Below are 21,986 nucleotides of genomic sequence, written 5' to 3' on the forward strand. Positions count from 1 at the left end.
TCGTTTGGAATTACTCCACAATCATGTTTTTATTTCTCCCACTCACGCCTAACATTTGTCTCAGCCGGGCTCTTAAGTTTTAACTCCTCATGAGTTGTGACTGGAAAGCCCCAGGGTTACGTCCATCAAAGGGGAAAGGGTGTAAGATTTGTTGAATGCCACGTGTGACTTGCAGAGAGCGATGGGAGAGTTGCTGTGCTCTGACTGGTGGCAGAAGCAGGCCAGAGCTCTGCACTGCCCCAGTGACTTCTGTGTTGCTGTGTCCATTGACACCGACCGAGCCTCTGGGTTGGTAGCTGCAGGCCTCCTACAGGGGTTCCTGACTCACGTCTCCAACACAGAAGAAAAATTAATAACAGTCAAACAGTCAAAATGAATAACAGTCTTAAGAGAGACAAGCCATCAGAGCGATTAAAGAGCGGGAGGGATTAATTCCCAGGGAAAGGTTTGCAGAACTCATTTGGCCAAGCCAGACGGTATATCACACTGACAGCCGAGGAGGTGACGGTGCTAGTGTCTGAAAGCCCCATGGGTGGAGGGGAACGGTTATCGAGATAAAAACCGAGCACAGGGCAATGGAATTCAGGACAAAGACCAGGAAACGTTTCTTGACGGTAAGGTCTGGCAGACGGGGGAATAGCCGCCCAAGGGAGGTGGTCAAGGGCCCTTTTTGTGAGCCACTTAATGAGACACAGTCCCTTTGAAATCTAGAGTGTCAAAAGTGGAGTGAAGTGTGCTGCAGGCGTTATCCCCTGTCTATTTTGGGGCTGGCAGCCCCGTGTCTCTGAATGCTCATGGCTGTGTGAAAGGCCCACCCCAACCAATGGGGGGAATGACTTTCCTGGGACAACATTGAAATGGCTGGTGCACAAAGGGGGAGACTCCTGAAAGTACAATGCGGGGACGGGGGGCCACTTCACGCCTTCTGTGTCTCTAAAAATCTTCCCCCCGAGCCCTGCTCACAATATTATCTGGAGAACAATGGTTTTCACTCTTTCCGTTCCAATGGCCTTAAAAGTCACTTCTAACAGTGGCACGCTAAAGGCTCACAGAGAGAAGGGCATTCGTTTTTAAAGTGGTGGCCCTTCAAACCAGACCACGCCAAAGCACCCAGAACATCGGCAGGAGGTCGGACTAGGGGCTGGACCCTGTCCCCATTGAAATCAGAAATGAAGCTTGAGGTCAGGTCACACTTTTCCATCTCTGACTGGAGGGACTGTTTAGTGGACACCCCCCTACGATTCATCACACAGGGATGCCTCTGTCTCTCCCATCCGTGAGAACATCAGCTTCATTGAGCCAACTACAGCAACTGCTGATGGGAGAAAGCAACATAAGGTAAATACTTGATGTATTTTTATATCTATTTGCCAGTTAGCAATATGGAGGGGGAGCCAGCACTATGGGAAGTGCCAGCCCTCTGCAGCCCACCAGCAAGAGTCCTGTGGGACCCCAGAGGTACTTCGATCTGTTTGGGACTAGATGGTCTTTTCCATCTCAGATGTCAACGGGTGGAACTTTGCTCCGGCCCTCCTGTGTGGCCATTGTTTGGCTGGAAATGAACCAGGAGATGCAGAAGCAAGCTGAGCCAGTCTGGGAAAACCCCAAAACCTTCATCACCGCTGCACATTCATTTTGCATCCCCAGTGGCTGCGCCGTGGTCTGGGATGGGCGGCGGTCTGGGCCCGCGGCTAGAGAACACAGAAGTCGTTGTTGTTGGACAAACCGCTGTACTGGCAGAGGGCAAGGGCTGACAGCTGTGCAGCCGGGGGCTCCAGTCTCTTTCCGCCTGAGACTGGCTTGCAGAGGTGAGTCTCCCATTTGGACGTGGCCACGACTCGGCTCTTCTGCCTGAGTTTATCGTCGTGGTTGCAATATGTCACGCAGCACTGGCACGGCAGGAAGGGCTTGGCCCGGTGCTTGGTCTTTGAGCTGGGGGCTGGGGCGGCCCCGCTCTGAGCAGCAGCACCTGTTCTGGAGCTCGGCGGGTCCAGCTGGCCTTTCCGCCTGCTCCTCTTCCTCTGGATGTGATCCAGGCTGATGTCCGACTGAGAGGAGCAGCTCTCGTTCCAACCCGAACCGGAGCTGAGGCTCCTCAAGGGCAGAGCGAGGCGTAAGGCTTTCCAGAACTTGGAGCCGGCCCGCTCGGATCTATCCCCTTTCCAGGTCACAAAGGGGACGGACTCCTTCAGCTGGAGAATGGCGGGGTGGGTGACCTGGACTGGCCTGTACTCCACCACCACGAGCTGGGTGGAGATGGCGTTCTGGCACAGGATGCCCAGCTTGAACTCCAGCAAGCTGATGCTCTTTTCCGTCAGGTAGTCGGGGCTCAGGACCACGATCATCCTCCGGCTCCGCTGAATGAAGTCGAAAACCGTTTCGGTGGTATCTAGAGACGCAAGGGTGGGAGAGGGGGAGGAGAACAAAGGCAAATGAAGCTGGTTCACTGGACACATGCACTGCCCTTCCCATCTGGAGAAAAGAGAAATCTGTGAGTGCAGCCCAGCAAAATGCTACTTGCCCAGGATCCCGGCCCACAACAAATATCAACAGCTTATTTTTCAGTCCGCATCACCATCCCAAGAAGGGCTGGCCGGCAGATTCTGTTTCAAGGCTGAGTTAATGAATTGGAAGCTTAACATGCCAGGTCAGACCAGCCTGTCCCCAGCAGTGCCAGGAGCACCTGCGTCAGTGGAAGGCGCAAGAGTCTCCCCAAGGGATGGCTCTGGAATTACCCACCTGTCGGGTTTACAGCTATTTTGTATCGCTAGAGCAACGCAAATGGTTTTTTAAAAGAGAGACTCTCGGGATTATTGTGGGGCAGGTCTCTGGCCGGTGCTGTGCAGGAGGTCAGACTAGATGATCCCAATGGTCCCTTTTGGCCTTGGACTCAATGAAAGCAACCAGTTAATCTGGCCCCAAGAGCCTGTTTGTCAGAGGTCTGCACTTCTAGCTGATGTCACTGGAGGAAGGGGGAGCTTCTCGGCAACTCCAGAAAGCCACCCATGCTTGTCTCACGTTGGACTTCCAAAAACTAGAGACCTTTGAGAATGGAGGCCCTTGACTCCTCCATGACTCAGTTCACCCCTCTGTAAAATGGGGCTAATGAAAGTACTGCCCTGCAGAGGAGGGTCATTAAAGTTTGCACAGTAAGGCGAGATCCTTAGATGGGAAGGTGCTGGACAACACCCGTGTATTTACTATTATTATTATTAACAGTACCGGAATGGAACAGGACCAAGGAATGCCCTTAGCCTTTCTGGCTATAGCGCAGATGAGGCAGATTACACAATTAGTGTCTCAGCAGTTTATAAATGCAAGAGCTTTGGCTAATGGCTTCACAGTGTCCAGGGTGGGGATTAATAGGGCTGTGCCACTTAGCAAATTATCTCACCCTGAGTGACATTACCATGAAAACCCAATGAGCACAGGAGGGCTGGCCAGGTATTGGGAGTGATGGCATCTGGCAGAGGGTAGCTGAGGCTGGTTGAGTTTGCCCGGGGGAGGGAGATCTTTAATAAAGGCCACAAGAAAAATCCCCCCCCAGGAGCTTCCTTTGCACAGGAGAGCAAATCCAGCAACTGCAGTCTCCCTCATTCAGATCCTAGAAGCCTGGGCGCTGGCACACGGGACGAACGTCACGTTGCTGCACCATTCAGCTCTTTTGTGCAGTTTTAACAAGAAGTTTGGTCTGGCCTCAGCTGTTGGGATCCTTATTTGGCCCATTAGTATAGCCATGGCTGCTCACGGCAGACCCAGCTTTAGCAGCGAGGGGGGGAGAGCCCGTAATTGGCTTTTCCTGCAGCATTTTGGTATCCGCTCTAGCATCTGTGTGCACCGCAGCGCGCCCCACAGTTACAGGCCAAAGGAATCTAGACGCTGCGCATTGCGACTAGCTAGTTAACGGCTGTAAAGTTAGAGTAAGGCTAGTGCCCAAGCATTCATTTCGGTAGTAGTCAGGAAATGCTGGTTTGTGCATCAACAACCTACTAGACAGAGACGAGGCAACCATGAGCAAAATGAGAACCCTTCCCAGACAAACAGGTGACGGGAGAATAAGCCTCAGGGTGAGGTTGACTTTGATTACGGATGAATTCCTAGCTCTGACACGGACTTCCTGTGTGACCTTGGGCAAGTCGCTTACTCTCTTGGTGCCTCAGTTTCACCACCTGTAACATGGGGGTAATGGCCCTGCCTGCTCCATTTTGTCTTTTTCAATTGAAAGCTCTCAGAACAGGGACTTTCCCTCACTAGGTGTGCGCAGCCCCTAGAACAAAGGGGCCTGTTCCTGACTGGGCCTTTGGGTGCAATTTATAACACGAATGGTCACCACTCTTTTGATGGCAAACCTGCGGCCGAGGTGGTGCCCAGGCCTTGTGATGCTGGGCCTCTGCCCAGGGTCTATTCCACCCACTAGGATTTGATTGACAGGAGATGTTGCTGCCAGGACAGCACATTTTTCCTTTGCCATGAATATATGTTGAGGAAGAAATGTGGGGTCAAACAAAACTCAGGAGAACCATGCAAGGGCTGAAATGCAAAAGTGAACATACACATTTTATTTCAAAGGTTTTTAAAAAATGATATATATAAACCCAACGACAAACGGAGAATGCAAAAAAAAGGCAAACGGGAACAGCCTTAAAACATCAAAGGAAATGGAAAGCAAAGTCCTTTGCCGTGTATGCAAAGCCGTTCCTCCCTGCCAGTGGGATGAAATGAAGGACTTTTCGTGTAGCTGTCTGTTGACTAATGCACAGTTACAGCACAGAGTCAAATGAATGCACCCAATTAAAGGTACAAGTTGTGCTAAGACCTGGCACTGGGAACCAAATGCCACTCGTAGACACGTGGACAGGCTGCTTTCGGATGGGCCTCACCATCTGGCCCGTGCATGGGACATTCAAAAAGCCAAATGCTGGCGTGAGAGCGTCCATTGCAGTCAATGGAAACTCTCCCAAAAGGAGCAGCACAAAGCTCACCCTGGCGCTTTAAAACAGTCTAACTTACTGCGTTGTTGGGTGCTTTTAGTCTTCATTTAGTTGATGGGGATTGCCTGCCTCTCGGTAATCCCGTCTGGGAATAGGCACTAGCCTATCATTGATGTCAATGGAGTTACGCTGTCTTACACCAGAGGAGGAGCTGGGCTGTTATTTTTTTAAAAAACTCTTAAAATCAAACAAGGAACATAAAACAAGGGGATTTTCTTTCCTATCATAAACATCTACCAATCTAGTAATAAAGGCTCTCTCAGTACCTACGCCATCTGTGAGATGCAAGATGCTAATGGCTGATAGAGGTAGGCACATTCACAGTCCATGCATGCACTGCAGTTTGTAAGTCAACTTAGAATAAAACAAAAAGAGATCTGGTGGTGATTTGACGCCTCCCACCCTGCCTGCTGATTTTACAGTTGCCGGAAGGCAGCTTCGGCTACATTTGTAGAGAGGAGATGCTGAACATGCGGCGATTCCAGAACCAACAGGAAGAAACTGGACAAAACAATGCAAGCGACAGGCTAATCCTGGTTTAGCAAAGTTTTGTAAACTGTGGGGTGATGATTATCTCACAAGTGAAACCATGATGACTGAGTCGACAGGCAAAAACCCACACAGTCTTTTAGATGACGGTCCCAGCACAGCAAAATACATGCTTTATTCTAAGCAAATGCGCAGGTCTATTGACTTCAAGAAAGCCACTTGGGACTTGGAGTCGCCAGGACTATTCATTTTGAGCAGAGGGTTGGCCTAGATACCCCCTGAGGTCCCTTCCAACCCTAATCTGCTATGATCCTATGATTTGCTTAACACTGAGTATGCGTTTAAGGGCTTTGCAGGATTGGGATCTAAACCAGCTGGGCTCCTGGGTTGTATCTCTGACACAGCCCAACCATTCCTGCCCAGTTGGATGGATGGTGCACAACTGTTGTCTCTTTTTTAACAATGGTTCCACAATGTGCGTCCAAGGCTTACCAATAGGCGTCACCGGCAGACCAGGTGCCAGCTCATGCTAAGGCCCCTTGGCCCGCAACTGAACACTGCTGAATGCACAGCTGGAAGCCTGGCTGGTTCAGCTGTGTGTTTGTATTATTAAAATAGTATTAGATTTATAAAAAATGTGTTTAGACTCCTATGAAATATTTGAAGAATGCTGAATGTGTTAATCTCACTTAACATCTGTAGCCTGCGTTATAAGGTAACATTAAGCGTTTGCATTGTAAATCTCTGTAACTGTGGCACTCATCAAACAGGAAAGAAGCATTAAATCATGTCAAAGGCTGGCTTCCTACAGAAGGGGTTAGGCCCTGCCCGCCAAGAAGGCCCACTGAAATCAAACATGCCATTGTGAAACATCAAAGAGCAAAGAAGTTGTTACTTGCATCCCACCTCTCCCCCAGAGGAGAAGACCTGCGCATGAACTCGTCCCATCAGTTTGAACTCAGGGAGGAAGAGAATAACAAGCCCTAGTGAGACGAAACTGGTGCTCTGTTGCTTGAAGTTGGAGGGGTGAAGATTTCTAAGCATAAGCAAGAGTTCCCCAGGGCTTGGCCTGGGTTAGCCCTAAAGGAAATATAGAGCTTGAATATTTCACCAGCTTCTATTACCCTTTTGGAGCCTAAGACTAACACGTGTGGGTGTGTATGTTTACCTGCTTTACCCTTGTAAATAGTTCTCATTTCTTCTCTTACTTAATACATCTAGTTAGTTATTATAGCACTGGCTAAAGCGTTGTCTTTGGTGAGAGATCTAGGGTGCAACTCCTCTGGGGTCAGTGATGGGTCCTTTAGGACTGGGAGTCCACTGACAGTAATCATTAGCAAACATTTCTATCACAGCAGTGTCTCAAAGCTCCCACCAGCATCCAGGCTCCACTGTGCTGGGCTCTGTAATAAGACAGATAGAGAGACATGTGCCTGCCCCCGAGAGCTCACAATGGGGAAAGCTTCCACTCCAGCGCAGTGGTTTAGCACGCCAAGCCTTTGCCTATTCCGGCCAGTGCTAGTACCTTTGATCTAAGCAAGGGTAGAACAGCCCAGAGTGGGATTTTCCAAAGTGCCCGGAGACTGGCCTAACGACGGTGACGACAGTGGGGGCTTTACCGCTGACTTCAGCGGGAGGGAACAAAGTTAGGCGAACACTGAGTGTAGGCTGAGCGCCTGAAGGAACAGCTGGAAGGCAGGCAGTACTGGGGCCCAGCTCCGAGGGGCACCATTAAGGCAGGGAAAGAGTTCAGTCAGCACCAGCCCCAGACATGGACTGGTGACCCAGCACTGCTCCACTCATGTGTCGCACTGGTCCCAGCACATCCTCGTGCCAGTGTCTTTGGTGCTTCTCGCTGCAGAGAGCGGGAATTCAGACCCACAGTGGAGGTTGGCAAATATACTTACAGATCTGTGGTTTTCCGAAGTGTGGATCTGCAAAAGCAAAAATCAATACAAGTCGGAGAAAATAAATAAAAATGCTTTATTGGTCGATGCTCCTTAAACATCTGGGCAGGCTGCATTCAGCCCTCCCTGAAAATCTGGAAAGCACATGCAGCCTCCGTACCATGGCTCTCAAGAAGAGCTGCTGAGGTCTGCCCATTACATACCGTGAAATACCAGCAATGGTGCCCACTTCGCCTGTTGTCTTTGCTGCACTTCTGCGCTAGGGGAGTATTGAGCGCTCACATCCCAGCGGAGCGGCAGCTCTCCGAGGGGCTGCCCCAAGCGTGCCTGGCAACAGCAGATGTGCTTGTTGACTCACAAGCCAAGTGCAGCTGGTCTTGGGCAGAACTTGGAGGGAGTCGGTTTGGGTTTTGGTTTTGAAAAAACAAAATCAAACCCAAGGACGGGGTTGACCTGAGTTTCATTTTACGCAAACCCGCAGTGCTGTGGGCAGGGCCGAATGATTGATACATGTCTTTGGTTTTGCCCTGCCTCCATTTAGGAGAGAGATGACAAAACCTGGGGGTGGTTTCTGTTTTACAGACCCTCTGAGGCGGAGATTTGCTTTGCAAAATCAAAGCAGGTTTAAACCTGGGCCCTGTTTCCAGAGAGCCACCACCGCTTTATGTGGTCGTGATGTGTTTTCTGTTCCAACCCACCTAGGAGCATCAAGCAGCACCGAAGTCGTTATGATTAAAAGAAGCTTGGAAGATTGTCCTATGGGGTGGAGCAGGCACCCTGTGGCAGCGACAAAACGTCCCCTCTAGCTCTTTCCACAGTGCTTGCCAATGGCCAGCAGCGTAGGCGGAACAAGGGACGTTGTTCTTCAGCAGAGTGGAGCTGTTGGCCACCCTTGTGAAGTCCCTGAGCTTGTTCTAAGGGTCACATGTGCTTGTGACGGTGCGATCTGCGGCACTGCATTCGTGGAGAAACTCGCCTCGATTCCACAGGGGTTTGGGGAACTCAGAAGACTGCCAAGAGTTTCTGAGATGGGCCAGTTACTGCCAGAAGGGATGTAAAACAAATACCCCCACCGAGTCCCTTCAACACAAAAGCAAGTACATTTCTGTGACAATTGCTTCACGTGTGCAAAGTCCCTCCAGAGAGTCGTTCCCATAGACACACGTCCCGGCACGGTGTGGGCCAGCCTAGTGCTGTGAGTGAGCATGTGTTGTAGTGAACGTCCCATCCTGAAGCAGAAATCTGTGATCCACAGTGTCTGAATGAGCAACTCCCATCTTAAAGGTTCCTTCCTGAAAGCATAACAGCGGGCCTGGTGACTGTGTTCAAACTGCCCCAGGGCTGCCCTGCAGGGCTGGCCACTGCTGTGAGCCGCTAAACCGAAGGGATGGAAGGTTTTAAGGTGAGACAACAGGGGATTGCCCCATCCCCAGCCTCACTTCTCCCTCCTCTGTCAAACATCTCTCAGGGAGGAGTACGAAAGCTCCGGCTCAGCGATGCTAGAGCGCCTGGTCTTCTTTTTCACTGGCATCTCCACCTGCAGCTGCTTCCAGAACCTGCCCCGGGGGTACTTGGACTTCTCGCCTTTCCACTTAATAACGCTGAGCACGGTCTTGGCCCGCGTCAGCTCCTTCACCTTGCTCTTCTTTATGGCTTTGTACTGGACCAGGATGACTCGGATGCTACCCTGGGAGGCCATGTTCTCCAGACCGGCCTTCAGCTCCAGCAGGGCTTGCGTGCCTTGGAGGACGTAGTTGGGACTCAGGACAACGAGCAGCCGGCGGCTCTTCTGGATGAAGCTCAGCGTTTCGTCTGTGACAACTGGGAGAGAAAGACACCGAGCTGGTTAGTGCTGGCTGAGAACGCACCGCCGAGCTACTGCCTGGGAGGCCGACCCCCTCCATGAGAGGGCCTGGGGATTTCCCAACCACTTCAGACAGTTCTACCCAGTTCAGACCTCCGCTCCGGCAGCCACTCGCCCCCCTCCTTCCCAGCGGCTGGGCCTTCTCTCATTCACAAAGGAACCTCTACCTACTTCCAAGCCCGGTCCACACTGCCCTGCTCTCCGTGCCACAGGCTCCACAAAGGCAGAGCATGGCTGGGGCAGCTCAGATGCTGCTAGGTAAATGCCATATTACGATGAGACAATTGGATCGCTGCGTGGAGATCGAGGCTCCTCTGAGCCAGCACAGATTTATCCTACTTCTATCCAGGACAACCATAGGGAGGCCACGCCATGTATCGGAACAAAGCAAGATGGTCATGGGGTGTGAGCCAGCTGGGCAATGCTGTCTCCTCAGCTAGAGGGAGATGTGATCTAACAGAAGCCAGGAATGTCTTGAGTTTTAATCCGGCTGTGACACAGCTGGGCGGGTAGGCAAACCATTGCACCCCTCTGCCTCAGTTTCCCCCACCGTGAGATGGGGATAGTAATTATCCAGCCACGGGAGTTTTCTGAGGCTTAATTTAGTTTTGAATTGCTTGAGTCCTAACTAGTCTCCTTGACCTCTTATTAAGCTACTGCTCCTGGCTTCCTCATCACCGCAATGAAAGCATCTCCAGAAAGTTTCCAGATGCCAGGAGCTCAGCCACATGAGGTTTTCTAAAGGGGTGTCTCTAAAGTGACCCCACGAGAGTCAATGACCTGGTAGTCAGTGACGGATGCCTTTCATTTCCAGCAGCAGAAAGCAGATTTGCCTTAGCCACCTTCACAACATTAAGGTGAAGCCCTGAAAGCGCATCTCCCGGCGGCTGTTTCCATAGTTCACTGACATGGAGGTGCTCTCACCTGGTCAGAAAAATGTAATGGGAAAGAAAATAACACTGAAATATATCGTCATTTAGCTGCCACGGGTGTGTGATTCGTTCCTATCAGCAGAACTGTTGGGATAATCCATCTCCCACAGCTTCTTCATCAAGGACAGCATAATCCTCCACCTGTGACATTCTGGAGGCAGGATACAAGCTGCCAGAAACTACTTCATGGCCTCTCATGCTTCCCTAAGGAGCAGAGGAGCGGAAGCCCAGCTGTGTGTGATGGGGGAGCAGCAGCAAAGCTCCATGTGGCCAGCAACTAAACATGACCGCGTTGCTGCCCAGGAGGGCACGGGCTGGTACTTGGGGGAACCTAACCAGAAGGAGGCGACAGATGACCATTGAGGTGAGGCTGCATCATACAGAGGGGTTCTGGGGCACCCCTGGTGATGCTTAAAGGCGAGGGGTCCCTAGATCAGGTTGGAAGGGAGCGATACTGCGAAAGGGAGATGGGCAGGAAAGAGAGAAGCGGAGACGTGACCGAGTGCAGAGCAACAGAAAGAAAGGTAAGCTTCAAGGCATTGCGCAGCAGGCAGATTTCCGTGACCCACCGTCTGTAGGATTCGCTGTGGCCTGCCAAGTGTTAGCGGATTCCCATGCTGGAAAGCGGTGTCTCGCAAACACGGACACCAGCCTTTCCACTGTCCAGGCAGCAGGGAGCGAGAGGCGGACGTGAGGTGGGGACTACAGCATGCATTGAGCTTCACGCGCTATCTGGCGAATTCTCGTGTGTACACGGGAGGGGGCTGGTGCACTTTAAATACCCTTTTGCAAGGGAGGGGTGAGGAGGAGGAGGGAACCCTTTCTGCCCTCGCTGTTCCACCCGTCCACGGGGCACTAGCAGGGTCTTCGCTTCCGGAGCCCGTCACAGGTGGTTGTGGCCATGTCTCAGAGGCTGGGCTGGAAGTAGCGACAGGCAGCCGTGGGCCAGGCTTTTTTGAGCCGGGCACCAGCTTCATTTCTTCAGACAGGGTAAAGGCATGGCCAGCGTCCCCTTGGGATGGGTGTCGCCCGACACGCAGTGCCAGATGTCACCATGCCACAAGGGGGGTCTTAAACGAGGAGTTTTTCTTTTTGGCCAAGGACACGCAGCAGAAGAGCCCAGCAGGTCAGACCGCAAAGTGACAGCTACTCTGTCGATGACCCACTTTACGGCTGAGCTCACCAGGAGTCCTCAGCACAGCAAGCTGCGGATACGTAGTGCTGGACTTGGCTGATTTATTTCTGCTTAGCTCTTTATTTTTTTAAACCAGCTCTCAGCCGCTTCTCTCTCTGCGGAGAGTTTAGGGAGAGGATCAGGCTTGCCCTGAGGGCAGGATACAGCTGTCTGCCTGCAGACCTGCCATCTGCAGCTATGATCCCGCCACATCTAGCAAGGCAAGCAGAGGGAGGCGGTGTCCACACTTGGCTCGCAGAGTGTCCCGGATCAGCAAGGGGCTGCAGGGAGTGGAGTTGGCCAGACAGCAGATGCTAGTTGGAGCTGGTTGAATAACGGTAAAAAATATTCACCAAATAATTGGAATCGTGTGATGAAAGTTGTGAATAACTTTTGTCCCACTCTAGAGATGATTATCCCACTGAGACAGGCTGAACTGACGTTCCCATATGGTGCTTAGTCACCATGCTACTGGAAACACTATCTTCCCACGCTCACCACCAGCGGTCATAGACATTCCCGTGGGACTTTTCACTGTAGGCGATTCATGTGGCTAAGATATTCCTCCTGTCCTGTGTTAAACTGGTGCACAGGGGTGCTGTGTGCTGTGTGTTCCACACACGAGGTGGATGAAGCAATCCCTGTGCATGCTCTTTGGGCCCTTGGAGATGGAAGATGCTCTGATGTTTCGAACTGGATCAGTCCGTGAGGAGGCAGAGAGTGGGTGATAGCGCACATGGAGAGAAAGCGGCGTGAGACCACCAGAGTGAAAGGCAGAGGACAACTTAGTTAGTTCCCAAGGAGAGAGTGCATTTGCTGGGTTATGAGAGAGTACAGCAGTCAGCACCCCTTGAGAGCAAGGCAAGAATAGAACAGAGTGGAGCTGCAGGGCAGACGCAGAGCTCTCCTTCCCGCTGATCTAAAATAGCTGTGAAACAGAATGAGCAGAGACAAGAACCATAACGAGGGAGAAAAGGGAGCAGTCTGTTAATGGGCCTCTAGGACTAACACCCGAAGGAAAGGAAAGAGTTAAGCACTTCTTAAAGCAGCCAGCCAATCTGCTCTTCAGACATTCTGCCCCATGTGCTCTTGGTTTCAGAGCAGAACTGTAGAAATCTAGGACTGGAAATGCCCTCGAGAGGTCACCTCGTCCAGCTCTCTGCACTGAGACAGGACTAGGTGTTATCTAAACCATCCCTGACGTGTTCGTCTAACCTAGTATTACAAACCTCCAAAGGCAGAGATTCCACAGCCTCCCGAGGTCATTTGTTCCAGTGTTTAACCACCCTGACAGTCAGGAAGCTTTTCCTAATTTCTAACCTAAATCTCCCATTGCTGCAATTTAAGCCATTGCTTCTTTGCCTGTCCTCAGTGGTTAAGGAGAACAATTTATCACCCTCCTCTTTATAACAGCCTTTTATGTATTTGAAAACTGACATCATGTCTCCCCTCAGTCTGCTCTTTCCCAGACTAAACACACCCAATTTTTTCAGCTTTCCTCACAGTTCATGTTTTCTAGACCTTTCATCATCTTTGTTGCTCTCCTCTGGACTTTATCCAACTTGTCCACATCTTTCCTGAAGGTGGTGCCCAGAACTGGACACAATACGCCAGTGCAGGCATTATCAGTGCAGAGCAGAGCGGAGGAACGACTTCTCGGGTCTTGCTTACAGCGCTCCCGCTAACACATCCCAGAAGGATGTTCACTTGTTTTGCAACAGTGTGACACCCTTGACTCATATTTAGTCTCTGATCCTCTGTATCCTCCAGATCCATTTCTGCAGCACTCCTTCCTAGGCAATCACTCCCTTTGTCTATTTGTGCAGCTGATTGTTCCTTCCTAAGTGGAGAACTTTCATTTTCTGTTGTTCTCTTTTCCTCCTCATTGAGTGATGTCAGCCTACGCTTTTCCTGCCATCACTGCTCCTACACTGGGGCACTGGGACCTTGGCTCTGGCTTTGGGCCACGCATCCCCATCTCACCCTTAATGAACTGCTCTACTCAGAGCTTACTGCAAAAATGACATTGTGGGGATTCAAGTTTATCGCCTCTCGGTGACTCCAGATCTCCTGCGCGCCAACCCCTTTTTTACAGCTGACAGCCAGCCCGACGTGGGATCAGAGAGTGAAGCTGGACTCTCTCCTTCTTGTACATCACCACCAGCAAGGAAGACCGGGTAGGCCGAATTATGTGCTCCAGTGACACCTGTGCCACAACAGGACTGGAATTTACTAAACCAACCCTGCTGATGCACAAGAAGGAACAGAATCCAGCCCGCTCTCCCAGCGCAGGATCAGGTCTGCCAGGCAAACGGGAGCAGAAAACAATAAAACGATCAACGTGCAGATCCCACGGCGAAGAGACACGGGGAGCAGATCTGCTGGGGAAGGAGATGCCAATTTTGCACCGTCCCTTCTCAGCACAGAACCGCGCTCGTTAGTCCACCGCCACCTCAAAACAGCGTAAAGAACTAGAACAAACCCTGGAGGTTTAGCCCCGAACGCTAAACCATCAGTGTCCACCAAACCCTCCCTCAGCCGTCTGGCGCTTTGCAGGGGCAGATCTAACCTGCTATTTTCACAAAGCCCCCAGTCAAGATTGGAGCCTGCTACGAAAGGGTACGTTTTTGTAAAGGAACAGAGGATGCTGTCAAGTGACACCTGTGCAAACACACTGCTCTGTGGTCCCTGCTAAACTTGGCTTTGTAGCTCGGTGACATAAAAATGGTTCTCCCGAACCTCCTCCCACCTGGTATTCTCAGTGGGTGGAAGGAAAAAGGAGCCAAGCTCCTTCCCCTTTCTCTCATCGTGTGGGATGCAAGGCCTCCGTCCCCTGATCCCTGTCCTTAGCTGGGGTTGCCCATCCTCCAGGACTGTCCTGGAGTCTCCAGGAATTAAAGATGAAACCTCCAGGAATTCTTCCAACCAAAACTGGCAGCCCTAGGAACGTGTATGGCAATGTAGCGTGAACCCAGAGTTCAGCAAAGAGAACAGCGGCTGGACTGATCTGTGCAGGGTGGCGGCAGGAGTCCTGAGTCTGACCAAACAGGCTAGGATATGACTCGCCTCTTCCTTCAGGCCATGTTACCCAGCCGCCCCCTGGCGTTAGCTAGTCACCCGCTTGGGTGACTCGTCTTTGTTTACTTATATGCCGAAAAGGGGCGGTGGCCGAGTGCTTTGGCAATGCACTCTGCACGGGAATAGGAGAGCAAAAGGACTTCGGCTCTCGTTTACAGCCGCCTTAGACCGGGGCCTGACTCCAGTGGAGTCACTCCGGGTTTGCACTAGGTTAACGGGCTGCACAAAGCAGGCCTCTACTTTTGAGCCTCCTCGCTAGTGGTTTTTACCAGCGCCCCTTCTGACGTAATCGGGCCCTGACCCAAAGCCCACGGAAGTCGAGAGCAGTCTTCCCACTGACTGCAGAGGCTGTGGATTAGGCCTTTATCTAGCCTCCTCCTGCAGCTCTGACACTGTGTGCGCCCTGTAGCCAGCTGGGGTTCCCCAGGAGATGGGGCGGTTGGAGCATGAGCTGTTCGTGCATCTTTGCGCCGGCAAACCCAGGCTTGCATAACTGATCTGAGGAGGGTCCTGGATTTGGCCACTCCCGGTCCAAATGTCCTGGTCTATCATCCATGGGTGGGCACCCAATAAACACAAATGGAGCATTTGTTATTCCTGGTTATTAATATGCTGATATCTGCTAAAGTGAGAGGTGCTTCAGGGGATGAGCTGATCTCTAACGAATGGGGGTTAGTAGGAAACTTTCCCTGGGGACAGGTAATCCCATCACCGCTTCAATGGATTTATTGCATCTTACTCTGATGCAGCGGTGCTAGACACTATCAGAGGCATGATAGTGCACTGGATGGATTACTGATCTGGTCCAATATAATAATTCCCCCCGATTCCTCAGTCCCCACCCTCCAGCTTTATCCTCCCCTCTTTACACCAGTTCAGAAGTTTTATTTAAGGATAGGGGCCGGTTGCCTTGGGCTGCTTTGAGAGCAGCGTACAGCATTGCTCCGGGAAAGGGCACTGAAAAATACCAATGATCATTTGACCACAGTAGCCCTCCCACACGCTGGCCTGCAATATGTGCAGCTGTGTGCAACATCAGGTGAAGAAAGATGCTCGCGTAGGCTAAGAGTGATGTGTAATGGAGCGGGGGGAGATTGCTTTCACATAACATTTAACTTGCAAGACCAGTTCATTATCACTCCCCTATAAATCACCAGGGCCTCAAACACAGTAAAGAGGAAGGGCATGAAGGGCGGGCGTCCCGTGTGAAATACTTACTTCCCCCAGGGAGGCTGTCTCGGTCAAAGATACACAGCTTGTATCCAAACTCGTTCTCCAGGACTCCACGCAGGGTCAGCAAAACAAACTCCTCCTCCTCGGCATTCCGTGCATAGGAGACGTAAACGTCATACTCCTTTCCGTCTGAGAGTCGAGATCAGAGAGAACCATGGAGACGCGTCAGTGACTGGCTCCTGGGGCCTGTCCCCAGCGCTCAATCCCCCCACCCCCCCCCATTGCTCACTCTCAAGTCTAACACGCAGCGTGAACCTGGACGTACGAGCGATCTCGCCAGACGAGGCTTTGCCTTTCCAGCGGAAGCCTGATGCCAAGTTCTGGGCTTGAGCCATCAGACCATTCTTCCCACCCCGTTGGCAGAGAGGCCAGAGACTGGCTAGCATAGCCCTGTCCCCTGAGATGGTCCCATGAGGGATCTTAACAGAGCAAAGCGTGGAGCGCTTACACTGCTGTGGTCATGCTGCACCTACGCCGGGGATACTGGGAGAGGATTTCCCCCTCCCCAACCCTGTGTTTGGCTCCCCTCGCAGAGGAGATTCACCCAGAAAAGCAGTAAGAGTTAAGGACATTCAGGCCAGTGCTACCCTGCTTCTGAAGAGGGCAGAAATGGCCGGACACAAAAGTTACCTGCAGAACCAGCGGGACTGGTGGCCAGAAGTAGTTGCTGTCACCCCCTGAGCCCCTTACCTAGAATGGCTTCATCCGTTCCAAAGTGAGCCCGGTAGAAGAGAACCATTTCCAACCAGTAAACGTGGTAGATGACTATCAGGATTACCACCAGCAAGATGGTGCCTCCCAGTCCGCAGGCCAGTTCCACGGTGTACCTCGGAGCTAGAACTGGGGTTAAAAACAGACAGGGCTTTTTGCATGGAACGGGCCGGGCATCCGTTTTAATGGACACATGGCTGGGTCGCAGGCCGCTGAGTGGCATAATAGAACATGAGCCCAACTGGAAATGGCTCCTGTAGGACATCAAAGGCTAATGCCTAAACACACACACACACACACACACACACACACAGAGGAGCACACACACACACACACACACACACACACACACAGGAGCAGCCCTGGGCCTGGGCAGTTATAGGGGGCTAGGTGGTTGCACCGTGAAGGAGGCAATTGAAGGGGAAGCAAAATGACTGACGGCCTGCTTCTGTGACCTGCACTGACGCTGGAGAGGGGTGAAGTTAATCACTCCCCACATCTTCCCGGAGCAAGACAGGTGGCCAGAGAGGAATCTCTGAGTCACCGTTCCTTTCAGCCACAGGATTGCCCTCACTTGGGCCTGGGCCCAAACAGTACGACTGTGAAAGCAGCCTTTTCAGGAGCAAACATAACCATAGACACAGCGTGCGGAAGTGCAGTGGGCATGATCAGTGCATGGATCTGGGGAAAGCCAGGCCAAAACCAACAGCCTGGGGCAGAATAACTCATGGTCACCATACTCCTTCCGCAATGAATAACCATGTTATGCGCCTCTCCTGCTTCGTCCCAACAGGACAAGAAGTACGTCAGTAACCATAACCTGACTTTTTCTAGTCAACAGACAGAAGGAAAGCTCTGAGATGACCTTGGAAAGATGGAAATATTTGCAAAGAGGCCAGACTACCTGTACTAAACAAGACGCAGGTGTGGCAGACACTCTCAAGAAGCCAGCGTTTGCTAACAGTAGTATCTGAGCTGCCACCGTTCCTCCTTCTGCTCAGAATAGGAATTACCGTGGTCACTGTGTCTCGGCAAACCCTGACTTTTCAATGGGCATAGCTGAACTAGGGGACATGCACAGTGGCAGTGTGAAGAGGGAGAGATCAGCACTAAGTGGAAGCAGCACAAAACTCCTGGATGCCACGGAACTTTATTAGAGAACACACCAGAGCAGCAGAAAGCGAACGCTGAAACTGACAGAACCCAACGAGTCTCCATGGGTAACGAACAATACAAGAGACACGGGAAACAATGGAAGAGACAAGCCCAGGAAGAAGAAGACCAGGAGCCAGAAATAAATACAAACCAGTGGAGGCGAGAGGGGGACATTTTTTTATAGCCAACACCAAAGAAATACAAGCCCGCTGGCTAACATTGATAAGGCAAACGGTACGAAGAGTGAGGTTCTGGCAAGCCTGAGCCGCACGTGGCAATGATGTGACGGTCGGCAGCCAGTTGGCTTTGAATTAAGCTTGTTCTGCCTGCAGTGATCCAGGCCGGTTCTTGCATTCTGCTGTGGAATGGAGCAGAAAAAGAAAAGAGGACATAAGGAACTTGTCTACAGAAAGAGAAGCTTCCAGCCAACTATTCGGGGGTCTGGCAGAGTGGACAGGAAGGAGAGAGAGTTCCAGACAGTCAAGCATCAGTCAGCCAAGAAACAGCATTCTGGGGAGGCCCTGGATGCCGGTGTTTTCTAAACAAAGGGTTTGCACGCCAGGGATCTCCATTTCCCACACCTGTACACACTGCCATCCATGAAGAAGTAAGTGCATAGACACTGCCAGAGAAAAGCCTAAGATAGGTGGATATAGAGATGGCTCTAACGAAACTCTGGCCTTGATTAATTGCGTGCTCTGTCTGGGGCTCCTTTCTGGAGGGATACGAAAAGATTGTCTGGAGTGGACAATTCGACAAAGAAAAAGGGGACAAGCGCTGACGTTTGAAATAAAGCGACATTAGGGCAGGCTGCTCTCCAGGAGCGCGTCTTAGAAACAAGCCGTCTTTCCTGACGCACGGATTCTGAACTGCAGCAGGGCAGTCTCTCCGGCCTGCCATTTCCAGCGCTCTCAACCCCTTGAGGTTAGTGAGGTAACAGAAATGTCTGCCTGGCTAAGGAAACCCTGTGTGGACAGGCCTGAAGAAAGGCTTTTGGCTGCTGTGAAATGGGTGTGTGAAACAGGAAAAATACCTCTTTGGTTAAGAGAGAAACAGCTGGAGAAAGAGCCTGCTTGCGAGGTCCATGTCTCTGAACTGCATTTGTCTCCACCGTGGGTCAGAATCTGCCAACGGTCCTGGCAGTGGCTCTCTCTAGATCAATCTCCAACAGTCCCTGAGGCAAAACCAGAGCTCTGTGATGAGTGTTTCCTGCTCTGAGGTTGTCTGCCTAGTCTCCGTCTGGGCATCTCCAAGGAAACCAGCGTGGAAGGGCTGCAAGCGCAGCAACTTCCAAAAGGCATTTCCAGTCAGACTGGCTGGGAAACCAGCAGGTGCCCGGCCTGAGAGAGGCTCTGTCAGGAAACCCATGATGAGAGACGGCAAGTCTTTGCTCTTCGAAGAGGCCCCAGGGTTAGAGAGGTTGCTCAGATGAGTTTCCCAGTGAGGGGCAGTTATCAGGCATTGGCTAAGGTAGTCTCATGAAGTGAAGTCCGCCCTTAGGGGCGTGTTTTACGGGTGCACATAACACGGGTCACCCCATACAAAAAATGCTGCGTGTGGCAGGAGACGAATCGTTTTGGCTGGAAGCACTTTATGTTCTCATCCACTGGGGAGTTTCCGTTGACCCTCTTGTAAAGCTGTGGCATGTTTAAGCCAGGGGGAAAGACACCGAGCGGTGCCTGGAACGGTGACCATTGCTGGACGCCAAGGGGAAGCTCAGCTCATAGCTCAACTGGCAAGTCTAGCTCGTGGCTGTTTCAATTTTCTGGTGCACAGCCCAGAAATGCCGGGTCTCAGCAAAAGCCCCCCCTGCCCCTGACAACACCCACTGCACATACCGCTTTGGCACAGGGCGGGAGGAAAATATTCTTCCCTCGTTTAGGGCAGAACGGTTTATGTAGTTCAGCCTCCAGGATAAATTTCCCTGGAGCTTTCGAGGAAGGATCAGAGTGCAAAAAAGGCGGCACAGCCAGGCTGGGTCAGAAGAAATGAACTTAGAAAAGCATTCAGGTTTGGCTGCGGCAGGATGTGTATTCTCCCCGCTCCCCAAGGTACAGAGATAAATGGGAACTGTGGGCAGGCAGCAGGGAGAGAACGGACCTCTAGCAAGCAATTGGATGGCACCTCCCAGAGGGGTCTTACAGCCGATGTAGGGTAACAATGTGGTGCTGGGTCCTGAACTGGAAAACTCCTTAGGGACAGAGGACTGGCAGCTCACTGGCCCTGAACCCCGACTCTCTGAGGGCTAAACTGAGCCTTTGGGCTCGGCCCCGTGGAAGGGTGACAAGCAGCTGCACCACTTCAGAAGTAGCATCAAGAAGGAACCGTGACTCGGTCAGAATTCTCCCCCTGCTCCCTCCTTGCTTTGGGGGAGTTTACTTCGTTCCTTTCAGGGTGCAACTTACCAGTCTCGTTGGCCCTGCTCCACTTCTTGGTGAATGGAGAGAACAGAGCCATGGTCCACACCCCCATCTTTCTCCCCACCCACTTGACCGCAGTGGGAAATATCAACTTGCAGCCTCTGCTCTCTTCCAATCTGGGCAGCAATCACAAGGCTACACAGGAGCAGGGGGGCAGGAAATATTTACTCCCCCTATTCCCTTGTATGAGCACATTTGGCCAAGGCCCACCTTGCCCCAGGACATTTCTTCCACGTTCGACCATGCAACTAAGATGTTTCCTCACTGCATCTTTTAAGTCACTGCTGTGCAATTTCATTACCTTTCATTCTCACGACAGCCGCTTGGTGAACCTCCGCTCTGGCATTTTTGGCATGACAGGTGTAGTTGCGCTTCAAGTCCTTGAGTGTGACTTTGGAAATGGCCAGAGTCTTTGTTATCTGCTTGTTTTCAAGGTGGTCAGTAAAGACGCTGGAACAGAAAAGTTAAAGTGTTGCATCCGCTAACGCTGGCTGTGCTGTTTGTGATAAAACAAGAGACTCCTGTAGCACCTTCAAGACTAACACATTTCTGCGGCTACAGCATGCATCTGACGAAGTGGGCTGCAGCCCACGAAAGCTTATGCCCTCAGAAACGTGTTAGTCTTTAAAGTGCTCCAGGACCCTCGTTGTTTTACTGTATACAGACTAACACGGCCACCCCTCCGGAACTGTTTGTGATGAATACTTTTATTTTTTTTTTTTACCAAATTCAGCCTTTCCTTTTTGCAAATTCACACCCATCCTTAGGAATTGTTTCATTTTTCACAGAAACTTTTACAGCAGAACAGTTCAACCCTTTGATTGCTCTGTGAACTGATCTGGTTTTAATTTTCTTGGCGTTATTTGTTCTTACTGCCGGTGTGCGGTATCTGATTGATCACCTGGGGTTGTGGGGCATTGAGAGGGGAAGAGTGGGCTTGCAATAAGGCACTAGACAAAGACTCATGAGTAAGGATACGATTTTGCCAGGGAGTGACGGAAGTCACGGATTTCATTGCTTTAACGGACCTCTGTCACTTTTTCAGCTTCAGCCCCACCGCAGCAGCGGGGCTGGAACGGCTCCGTCACCCGGGCTGGAGCAGCTCTCAGCAACCGCTCTGCACCCCTCCTCCCCCCCAGGGGCTGGAGTGGCTCTCAGCCATCCCCACCCCCTGCAGCGGGGCTTGGACTGTCAGTCCCCCACCACCCACACGCCACGGGCTTCCATGAATGTTTGTTTACTGCCCGTGACCTGTCCCTGACTTTGATGAAAAATTCCCATGACAAAATCTTAACCTTACCCATGAGACCTGGATTCAATATCCACCTCTATCACAGACTCTCTGTGGGACCCTGGGCAAGTCATTTAGTCTCTGTGCCTGAATTAGCCATCTGTAAAATGGGGATAAGAAGATTTCCTTTCTCCTCCACTTTGTATTGTCTGTCTAGTCAGTAAACTCTTTGAGGCAGGGACTGTCTTTTGGTATGTCTGTACAGCCACCAACACAAGGGACCCCAACCATGATTGGAACCTCTATGTGCTCCTGTAATACCTATTCATAGAGTCTCAGATTCCAAGGCGAGAAGGGATTGTTGTGATCATTGAGTCTGGCCTCCTGCATAGCACAGGCCAGAGAACTTGCCTAAAATGATTTCTAGAACCACAATTCACCCAGTTCTTCATGAACCGCCTGCAGGTGCTAACCTGACACTACATAAGCAATGCTAAATCTAAATGCCATGATGAGACAATTCCAAGGAAATCCCAGCTGCCACAGGGTATTCTGGCATCTAAGTCAGCACTGAATGAAGGTGCTATCCTGATGCTAGGGGGTGCAGTGCTGTTTTTCAGACAAATCGTAGCACTTTTTCTGAGCATCTCAGTCTCCTTGCACGTTCTGATTTGGGTAATTACTCAGCCTCTTGCAGCGCCCTTTCAGTTTCTAGTGGGCGTTTCTCTTCTCTTCCTGTCCTAAAATGTTATGCATACTTCCTATAGTCTATCCTGAAGCGGCTAAAGCTGTAGTAACGGA

General features: G+C 51.4%; 1 protein-coding gene across 4 annotated transcripts in view; it reads right to left on the bottom strand.

The window, feature by feature from the left end:
- Window positions 1-1,691: 1,691 nt before the first annotated feature.
- IL1RAP (interleukin 1 receptor accessory protein) overlaps window positions 1,692-21,986 on the bottom strand; it is a 58,020-nt gene continuing 37,725 nt past the window's right edge. Inside the window, exons 8-11 of one of the 4 annotated variants that reach the window (XM_067561013.1) lie at window positions 20,256-20,404; window positions 16,359-16,508; window positions 15,654-15,797; window positions 1,692-2,389 (exon numbers count right to left, since the gene is read on the bottom strand). In XM_067561013.1, the coding sequence (XP_067417114.1) occupies window positions 1,692-2,389; window positions 15,654-15,797; window positions 16,359-16,508; window positions 20,256-20,404 (1,141 nt within the window). Of the gene's footprint in view, window positions 2,390-7,444; window positions 9,209-15,653; window positions 15,798-16,358; window positions 16,509-17,666; window positions 17,893-20,255; window positions 20,405-21,986 lie in introns of those variants that run through there. The other 3 variants (XM_067561014.1, XM_067561016.1, XM_067561015.1) reach the window with 3 other exon arrangements.

The sequence above is a fragment of the Emydura macquarii genome, unplaced genomic scaffold (assembly GCF_026122565.2).
Source record: "Emydura macquarii macquarii isolate MOO-44397 ecotype Brisbane River unplaced genomic scaffold, CSIRO-AGI_Emac_v2 contig_2365, whole genome shotgun sequence".
Classification (NCBI taxonomy): domain Eukaryota; kingdom Metazoa; phylum Chordata; order Testudines; family Chelidae; genus Emydura; species Emydura macquarii.